Below are 10,728 nucleotides of genomic sequence, written 5' to 3' on the forward strand. Positions count from 1 at the left end.
AGTGAGCAAGATGTCTGAAGATCACAATGCAAACCGACCGGTTGTCCTCGCCCTGCTGCTCTTTCGTAACTACTCACCTACACCCTGACTTAAAATTAGATTGAATTTAACATCAAAACAAAATTAGGGTATGGGTCAAATGCATTAATGGGCTGGACGGGCTTGACTCAGAATTCTGACTTTAAAGTCAGAATTCTGAGAAAAAAAAGTCAGAATCCTGTCACCCCTTGTTTTTTCTTTTCTTCACTGGCCCTAATCCTCTTCCATACTTGACCAATGCTTAGAGGGACTGAGAAAATAATTTAGAAATATATCTTAAATGTTAAATAAAACGTTGGTGGGGCTAAACTACACAGACTCCTGCCCGAGCACCGGCGGAGTGCTATCTCTGGTCACATCACTGCATGTGAACATGCTACTTGCAGACTGGCCTCTGGATTCACAATTTGAATTATGAATGGTTTGAATAGAATTGTGTTGGCAAGAAGTAAATTGACTATTTCAAAGACGTAAGATGTTTGCAAGGTTTTATTCATAATATCTCATTATGTTACACACTTATTTTGTCACACAAGTAAATGGGATTGCAGTTTCTTTTCAAAGTTTATTACATGACATTGCCTAAGGCCGAAAAAAAAAAAGTTACAAGTGAATTATCACACAGTGAGCATTTGAGGAAAAATCCACATAAAGATGAGAGACAACTCGGAAAGAAAATGGATAAAACGTCACACATCCATTTTTGAATCCTCAAGTGAGAGCTGCCCATTTTCCCTTTAATTCTTTACTCCCTTTGGTGGACACTTTTAACGTTGTACTATTTTCTCCAAAGCATATCTTTATGATCAAGTACCGACACAAATTGTGTCAGATTCAGTCCATGTATGTTGAAAACACAGCTAACGGACCTACTGGCAGTGCTTTAGCTGTTCAGTGAGTTTCTTCCCCGCAAAATTTTTGGAAGGTTCAAAACACTGCAGATATTTTGATTCCAGCTGCATATGAGAGAGAAATTCAAAAGTAGAACCAATTGAGACTACAAACTGATGATTGTTCACATTTTTCAAAGTGTCTTGTCGCATTGCTGGCAGTGACATTTTAGCGCTCCAACCCTGTCTGAGCAACATGGCGGCTGTGTTGATCGCACATGAACTCAAGTGTGGTGGCTGGATTTTGTTAAGAGGTATTTGAGGTTTAGAGAGTTTAAAACCCCGAAGTTAACACAGTGATCACTTCTGAACGCGCTAGCATGCTACGTAGCGACATCACCGCGCGGGGGAACGGAAGCACTTGTCGAGTTAGCGTTGTCTTTACGTTTTAACCTCTGACGCCGCTCGCACTCGCGTATTACAAGCTGTCATTGGATGGATGAGCCTCCTTATGAAGGCCCGAGATAAAAAATAATCAAGAAAAGCTCCCCCACCCGTTTCTCGGATGCTAACACAACAAAGCGGCGAACGAAGGCTGGAAGACGTAACGACCTGACAACAGTACTAATACGTAAACTGAGCTAAGGAGTGGAAAAGAAAAGGAAGCTGGGAAAAGTTGTCAAGACACATGATGTCTGCTCTAGGCTACCTTTTGTGTACATCAGTTGCCAGCTTCTTTTTAGGACTATTACTAGGAGTTAGGGCCTCTAGCGACCACATGTGCTAAATTAAAGGGCTACCAACAGAGCTGGGGGCGCCATGTTGTGCCCACCTCCCTCTATTCACAACAAATCTTTCCTTTTGGACAGCGGGGATGCAAGGATTTGGACGACAGATGTTTTCCCCCTTTTTTTTTTTTTTCTGCCTAGCCGGCCAACGACGGGAGTTGTCGTGACGATGCCAGCAACTCGTTGGTCTGGACCCTTTTTTCCATCTCTCTTGGCTTTCTTTCCCGCCTCCCCCACCGTCTGCGCCCGCCTTCTCTTCAGCAGGACACTTCCATGGTCTGCGAAGGGCTGGGCGGCATCTGCCCTCCCTGCGAGCCCTGGGAAAGGGTGCGCGAGCGCGAACGAGAACCTTCCATGGAGTACGAAGATGACAGCGAGGTGGTGCGCGAGCGGGACAGGCGGGTCATGCAAGAGGAAGCCACTGTGGGTAGAGAGACCAAGCGGCCAGGTTAGAATGCGCACGTGGCACACGCAGTCGCAAAGGACACGTGCGGCGCTCACTTACTGTAGCCCATTCCTTGAATGAAGTACTTGAACGCCTCGGTAAGTTTGGCAGGCTGCAAAAGCAAAAAATTCTCCCGTCACGTGGCCGCTTTTCGCTACTTCTCAGAACTGTCAGTACGGACCGCGACTTTTTACAGATGTCAACTGTCATCCGGAAGATTGCACTCACTGTATGGTAGCTGTGAATGCATTGCACTTTGGCGAATAGCCAACAATCTGTCAAAGAAGAAGCTTCAAGCTCTTAAACGCCAATTTCGGCTGATGTTTACCACATGCCGTACATTTAAAAACAAGCATTTTTATTTAACGCTAACAAGCGATGCTAAACACTATTGACGTGCTAACGTTTCGCATGGTCGTGGTTTTAGAAGCAAAGAACACAAAGGCTGAAGCAACACATGTAAACATTATATATGTTCACCATATTCACAGCCATATATTCTTTTTTTCCTCTGCAAAATAGGACAAATTTTACAGAAACGTAGTCATAGAAAAAGAAGAATCACTCTTCGCTGCGTTGATAAAAGAGTTTTGAGTTAAGAGCATGGACAGTTTCATCTCGGAGTTACCACACTGGTTTGCTTTACCTGAGTGAGCTGAGGCAGGCCGCCGGCGTCCGCCATCTGAGGAAAAACAATGTTAGTAGAACAAAAAAATGACAATGATAGCAGGAGCAAAGGGAAGCAAGAATGTCACCTTGAGGAAGGAGGTGGTGGTGGGATCCAGTTTGCTGTTACATTCCACCTGTCACAAGAAACAACCATGAGAAGCGATAAATAGGCTCAGGAGTCTTGCCGCTCGCTACACTTACGGCGGCATCCTCGTACGGCGCTTGGTCCCCCACCACCAACATGACGGGACACCTGAGCGGTCCACACAGAGAGAAAACAGTCAACATCATTCGGACAAATCAGACGACTTGGATGATGTCGAGAAATAAAGACGGTACTTGAAGGTGCTACTGCGGTCCAGGTTCAAATCTCTGCGGCTGTAGGGATGGGGGAAAAAAAAAAAAAAAAAAGATGTGATTACTGTGGGCGCCTTTTAGTTTGGCATTTTTGTGTGGTTGAGATGGATGACCTGTTGTAGGATTTCCAGAAGAGTTCTATGTTGAGCAGGTGAGGAGCTTTGTTGATGCGCTCTCTATGAGACTGCACCACATCTGTGTTGGATGACAGCTCCTCCTGAGGGGGCACCATGTGCCAGAGAAGAACCCCAAAATTAAAAATCACAATGGTGAAAAAGTGAGAATATGTGACTACATATGAACTGTTTGTGATCGAGGCCCGATGTCTGTTCGCAATGTGACGCACCTGGCTGAAGAGGTGCGTCATGATCTGTTCAGTGAGCGAAGAGGTCACAGAGCTGAGCTGCAGACATTGTTTGAAGATTTCACATTTGCCAACATTGTTGCCAATCAAAACCACATTCCATCATGAGTATTTGCTTACCTTTTGAGCCGCCCAGTCCATCCACCCTCGAGCGTTTGTGTCAATGTTGACCAGAACTAAACCCTCCACAGAATCTGGGTTAGCGAGCTGGGCGCAGACAAAAAAAAGAATGGTGGAACGTCCCTTTAAAGAGATGTGTGTGTTTGGGGGGGGGGGGGGGGGGGGGGGGGGCACACTCACCGTGAATTTGGTCAAGATGTACGCCCCGGCGCCCACACCCACTCCGATCACGGTACGGAAGCTGCGGGACACACAAAGCCCACGTTACGCATTTGCTTAGCGATCTAGCCGTGACGTTGTTTCGGGACTTACTTGAAGAACTGCAAAATGGCAGGAATCATCTCTGCGATGGTCTCCATGGATGGGTACTGATAGCTGTTGGTAAAAGGGAGCATCTTTGTGAAAGTTACGCAACATTTATCATTCGGATCTCAAACTTTAGACAGGATTCAAGGTTACAAGGTGGAAATGAGAAAATATGAGCTCACCCCGCCGGGTAAACGGCCGCCCCGTCCTCTTGGCCCGGAGCGTCGATGTGGATCAGTGTAAAATTCTTTACGATCTCTTGCATCTCCTCAAACTTGAATAATGGCAAGAAGCAGCTCTTGCCTGCCAACGTCAGCGAGAGGTGTAAATGTCACGTGCGGCTAAACCAAACGAATCAGCAACAAAAGAGCCACGCACTGTTCAGACCGACGTCGTGGAAGGTGAGGATGGCGGGCCGACGGCTGTTGCGCGTGCCGTGCAGCGTCACGTGCAGGATGCCGTGAGGGGTCTCCACGCTGTGCTCCTACAAACAAGAGTTCATGTTCATCCCGCACCCTGTGGCACGTTACAATCATCGCGTGCCGTATTCTTACCTGGCCCTGGTCCAGGAGGATCCTGGCTGCCAGCTCAACATCTTGCTGGAAACCACAAGACACTTTTAACTTCCCACTGGCCCAAATGACAGGTGGTGCCAGCACTCTCAACACAACTCTTTTCATATCAAGCAGCCATTTTGCAGAGACTTACCAGTTGCTTAAAAAACAGACCAAGAGCTTGCCTGAAACTTTACCTCCCGGTTTACGATAATTGTCAAAGGTCGTGTAGTTCAACCACGGAAGTGATAGCTTTATGCTAACACACAATGCAAAACATCACAGACAGGCTAACAAAACTAGAATCAATGTCGCGGTGGTATTGACTAATCTTGCTGCAGCTTACTACGTAATTTATTTGTGAAACTCTACTTTGTGTGCCATGTATGTCTGTAATATACTGCACCCTGGTGGCCAAGGTGGACTGACCAGAACATGCTGTACAATGATTACACTCACTTTTATTCACAAATTATTCAATTCTGTAAAGTGCTATTTTTCTTGAATAAAAACACTATGAAATATGTGTTGGGTTTTAATCAAACAGTTTCAGTTTCTATTCATTTCAGAAGGGAAATAGGAAATATGATAAGATATATAGGTTTTATGTCTCAGGTGGGGTCAAGGACCAAATTAAACCCATAGGTATTGCTGTACTTCTTGTACTTGTTGTACGTCTACTTATTGCCACTAGAGGGCAGTAGAGAGAGGTTACAAAGCAACACCAGTACGAGGAAAAAAAACGAAGAGACCCCCCCCCCCATTCCCTGAGGGCTTTGACGTCAAACTAGCTGCATCACAGCCAGCCAGCCAGCACTGCAGCATATTCGTGTGCATTAAACACACTCTCACACACACGTACATATTTGTAGGTAGACGCGCACGCACACACACACACACACACACACACGCACACACACACACACACACACACACACACACACACAAAAAAGCAGACAAAAGCACGGCAGCTTATTGAAATGCCACACAGCATGTAGTGAGTGTAAAGTGCGCGCGTGTATGTGCGTGTGTCCTTTCTGACCTTGCTGGAGTCGGCCTGACCAGTGAGCAGGGGCTTGTCTTCCGTGATGGTGATCTCTTGCATTTCCGTCGTCATGGCGATTCGTCTTGACCGAAGAGAAGACGGTAAAATGTCAAAATGTGACGCAAACACGCAGTATGAGGTGCAGAGTTTCTGTGGGGGCTCATGAAAGTCAATTAGTGAGGAGCGCCAGCAGAGCTGAAAGGAAAAGGTTTTGGTGAGTGAACAGCGAGCTTCCTTCTAAAGATTTTACAGGTGCACGCATACCGAGAAGATGATTTGGATGGTTAGCGAAATGTCTGCTCAATCAGACGTATCGTGAATTGCTCTTGCAGACGTGCAAGGTATGAAGATATGCAGTTTGATGCTCAAGATGGTGCTCACGTGACCACACTGATAACGCAGCTCTGTCTAATCTGCTCCCCCTCACATCCTGTCACGTTTTAATCGGCCTAACGCTGTGATCATAGAGGAGTCATCTAGCACCTCCGCTGCGGAGACCCTCCTCGCCACAGTTTGGTACAGGCCACTTTTAGTCTCCAGATCACACTGGCATGAGAGTCAATGCAGGTTCACGTTCCAGGCATTCCACAGACCGGGGCTTAAAAAACAAGCGCTATCTTTATTTTTTTTTTCTTCTGCAAGAATAAAAAATAGTGAGTTGGTAATGTTTGGCATCATGGTGTCGACCCCTGTTGCTAGGAGATGGGTGACACAGTGGCAAAGAATCAATAATGGCCCGATGGAATGGATTTGCCAGCGCAATGCCGACAGATTTATTCTCGGACTGATCTGCTGTACTAGTGGCCGATTCATCATTGGGGCATTCCTGAGAAAGGTGAAGGAAATGGGGCTATTATTAGGCAGTTAGCACTGAGAACAGAGCAGCTTTGTGGCCTGCCAGCATCTGGACACCAGCCAGCAGAAGTGCTGAGCACCCCAAGCCCCCCCCCCCCCCCGAGGCCCGTCACTTTCACATATACAAACAACAAGATGTTTTTGCACACTAGGTGTGTGTGTTACGGTGTATGCGGTAGACGTTATAAATTTGCCCTTCGTCAGAAAACCAGGATATCTCTTGCTGATAACACAATCATATCTGTCCTAGTGTCAATATTGAGCAGGCATTTTATTTGAAAAAATAAATGGGGCATATCTATTGAATAGTCTACACACACCTATTGTACAAACTGCGGCTTACTAACTGGTGCGTCTAAATATTATGCTCCTGCTGTGTTGATCATCTCCTGTATAAACCTAATCCTCACCTCTGGGGCTGCAAACAAGATATGTTTCTGACAGGTATTCTCATCACTAGAGGAGAACGAGACGTAACTAACACACCAAGTTGGGCGCGCTTAGTGAGTGGCAACACAAGATGGCCACCGGCGGCTTCACTTCTTAAGCAGTCCAATCATATCTACATGTCACCCACACAACTCAGTCAGCCAAGACACCAGAGAGACGGCTTTCCTCGAGTGGTCTTCCACAAGCCGGACACTCACAGAGGCGAGGCAACCCCCAATTTGAATTTTGCAGGAAGTATACTGAGCCCACCCAGTTCGTTAAAAGCCCACGAGCCAGTGACGTTTTCCTTCATGATCCCAGCTAATGGCTGAGCAAACATGGCAGGAGGAAATGTTAATATTGGTCCAGGCCACATGTTTGGCCATCATTGTCAATATCCTTACAACAATAAGAAGCGCTCGTGTGAATAGAACAGGACTGTTTCCATTGCTGTTGACTTTAGGACCTAGCAAGTGCAATCCTATCACAAGAAAACAGCCTCCTCTATTCACATTACAGGTCATCCGAAGGTCAAACAGCATTAAGGTCAAAAGTAGGCCATGCTGTTGTCATTTCTTTCTTTCATTTACCACATAACAGGCCTGGAAGGAAAACAACAGCAGGTTCTTCTCTGCTTTTGGTAAGAGGGTGAGTCGCTATGCATGTGTGTGCGCGTGTGCGAGAGGGGCTCCAAATGCGGCATGACTCACGGAATGTGCGTGCACGCGCTTGCTGAAAAACAGTCTGCTCGTGCGTGGAATAGACCCTTTATTCAAATCAAGTGTTTTTCTTTTTTTCTCCAGCCAGCTCTAAAAACGTGGACAACGGAGACACACCCCCATTTGACATTGAAGACCATTGTATATTCTGGCAACAACAACCCCCCCCCCCCCACCGTTCCTCTAGCTTCTTCCAAAATACCACCCATCTCCTCTGGAAATTACACAAAAGCAAATTTCTGACTAACAAAGGCATTCGGGAAGCTGAGCTCAATTTTATGATGCTGCAAGCGCGTGCACGCTGTTTACTTTAATTGTTCCAAGTTCATGCAAGAGGAGAATGTCAATAGTGACCTATTTGCAGCTGTCCTGATGGGAGTGGGCAGTGGGGGCTTGCCACGTGTGCGCGTCAATAAACGCACACTCGGTAAGTGGACAAAGAACGTTTCATGGGGGAGGGGGTACACCAACAACCATTTATATTTACAAATATTTCGCGCGCGCGCGTCCACGTTGTTCTCGTTCAAGCGCAGCATCACTCAAAGCGAATGCATCTGGGCATGTTACCTGGTCGTGCGGCACAAGTTCGGGGAAACGGCTCACGAGAAGTCCAAGTCGGTCCTACGAGCTCCACACAGGTTCTGGTACAGATCGACTGGGTCCCAGATCCTCCGCGTCCACGCTGGTTTCCTCTCCGGTCCACTCGTGTTTTCCTCTCCAACGGGAGCGGAGTTCTGCACAAGTGGGGGGCGGGGCTGGCTGGGTCCGTCAATCAAAAGGCGACATGGTCGACTCTGGGAGTGGGGTGCAAGTATTTTGTCCTCACATGCACCACAAAGCGCTCACTGTGTTTATTGTATAGTTTGGCAGAGGTAAGCGCGTGCATGCAGATTCCGTGACGTGCCCGCGCGTGTGAGTATGAAGAGGTTTCACGGGTCCTGAGGACCCCCCCCCCATCTTATTTTCAGCGCCACAGTGGTACAGTCCAGCCTTGTTGAGCACGTAGATAAAATAACGTTACATAATATATTACATTAAATCACATGAAGAAATAGGATAATCCTATATATCATATGTAATGATACCTTAAAATGATGATTCCATATTTATTTATTTATTTATTTATTTATTTATTTATCTCATGCAGTTGATTGACATTGCACTCCAGAGAAAACAAATCGCCACATTGACAATGAAAAATGTACAACCCCCAGAATTGAGATACAGTATTTATACAATAAAAAAAAGTTAACAGTAACGTTTCAATATGCGTATGTGTAAAGTGTATATATTTTTTTTCTCCTACTGTACTTTGAGATAAATGTGTTTCAGGCCTGAATGTTACATATTACCTACCAGCTTCCAGTCTGAAACTAAATGAGTGTGTGTGCGTGTGTGTGTGCGCACTAATACATGAATATACATGAACATAAGCATGAGCAAAACAACTGCTGCACACATGTCGACCGTGTTGGACATTGCTGGACCCAGACTGCCAGCTGTCCCACTCGGACAGATTAACGAGCCCTCCGGTGATGTAACGCACCCACAACACAACATAACATGACACGGCACACCTCGAGTGACTGCCCCCAAGTGGCCAAGGTGCGCACACCAGAAGGATCAGCACCAAAGTGAAACAAAAAATGGGACATTCTTTATATTTGGTATGTAATTGGTTTTTGTTTTATAAAGTTGACATTTGTTTTGTCAGGCATGAAGCGAGGATTCAACTATGCAAGATTTTGGCTGACGATCAATTGGACTTTGGCAAGGTGAAATAAAATCCAATATCATTACCATGGCAACATCCGGGTGACACCGTAATCAGTCAAAGGCCCAAACTAATTGATGCTAGTATGTGTTGGCAGGAGACACACTCACTCAGTCCTTTCGCCTGATGGGTCAATAAGCCGCGAGGGTGCATTTGTTTCGCCTCACTTCATATGCAGTGTCGGCATTACGCTAATAAACCTATTTTGTTGTGTGTGTGTGTGTGTGTATATATATATATATTATATATTATTCTATATGTATATATACATACATAACCCCCCCAACATCACACGGGCCCAGTGGAATTGTTTGATGCTGCAACTTGAAATGAAATCAAAAATAGCTTTGCCTAGAATGTGTTTAACAGACGTCCGCTGCGCCTGGAGAAGGAGGACAAGGTGGTCTCGGGGCGTTTTGTCTAATTGGGAGTGTAGACGATGAAAAGTCTACTGTAGCTGTCCATGTGACTGACATAAAGAAGCTCCTCTTGTTTGAGTGAGACGGGTTCAGATTATAAAAAAAAAAAAAAAAAAAAAAACAAGTGGAGAGGTGGGTGGGGGTACTCTTTTTTCCCAAAGAGTGAAAAATAGGAGGGGGGCTGGCTGCTAGTTATTGGCTAACGGCTGACTCTAGTGTGATGTCACAATTTGATGGCTGACCTACTTTAAGCAGCCGTGACGTCGCATTTATCGCCTCCATTCAGTACGACTCAAAATCCGCCACAAGCCCCCCGCCCGCTAAACCCCATGAATATTTCATTTACACTTGCCAATAACCTCCTTAGCAAGATGAAATCTCTGCTTTTGAATATTCATGCAGTGACGAAACAAAACGCTCTGACCTGACGAGCTGCTACCATATGGAACCAGCCATCTGAGATAAAAAAAAAAAAATCGCGCTCCTTTTGTGTCTATAATATTAGGGAATTGACAATTACTTTATTTTACGGGTATAACATACAGCCACTTGGGCCACTTATGCCAAGGTACCATTGATCTATTTTGTAATTTGAGATGTCTTTTGATTGTCAGGCTCTAGTGCCCAAGACGTTGCTGATCATCGTCCCTCCATGGGACGGCGCTAGAGCGCAATGTCAGGCTAAAGATGAAGTCGCGTCTACTTTAGTTTAATGTGAATTACAACTTTAATGACGCCACAAATGCTTGGAAAGTATTTTGACTTGTTTTACCTATCTTCTGTATGTTCAACGTTATTGAATGTTAACATCTTATGTGAATACATAAACCCACTCGTGAGCTTTTAATAAGGAACATAACTTTCTAAATGCCAGACATCGATACATTTATACGTATAAGCACAACGTTGAGCCTCGGACAAATTCGCTTTATTTTGAAATCCATTCATTTTCATACGCACTTCCGCCCCGAATCTCACTGATATTTCCCTGGCCTGAGCTGTCAATCATCTCTGC

At 45.6% G+C, this 10,728-nt stretch overlaps 1 protein-coding gene across 1 annotated transcript; it reads right to left on the bottom strand.

The window, feature by feature from the left end:
• Nucleotides 1-510: 510 nt before the first annotated feature.
• Nucleotides 511-8,355, bottom strand: ndrg2 (NDRG family member 2). The gene is made up of 16 exons (XM_085906266.1): nt 8,088-8,355; nt 5,515-5,599; nt 4,473-4,517; nt 4,297-4,402; nt 4,101-4,221; nt 3,925-3,987; nt 3,793-3,853; nt 3,613-3,699; nt 3,475-3,531; nt 3,242-3,345; nt 3,111-3,149; nt 2,973-3,024; nt 2,858-2,905; nt 2,749-2,784; nt 2,163-2,214; nt 511-2,078 (listed from the first exon to the last, which is right to left on the bottom strand). Exons 2-16 carry the CDS (start codon nt 5,587-5,589, stop codon nt 1,915-1,917), a joined length of 1,110 nt encoding a protein of 369 aa, XP_085762392.1. The 5' UTR covers nt 5,590-5,599; nt 8,088-8,355; the 3' UTR covers nt 511-1,914.
• Nucleotides 8,356-10,728: the final 2,373 nt, after the last annotated feature.

Source organism: Syngnathus leptorhynchus, chromosome 2, assembly GCF_054491065.1.
Source record: "Syngnathus leptorhynchus isolate UIUO chromosome 2, UIUO_Slep, whole genome shotgun sequence".
Classification (NCBI taxonomy): Eukaryota; Metazoa; Chordata; class Actinopteri; order Syngnathiformes; family Syngnathidae; genus Syngnathus; species Syngnathus leptorhynchus.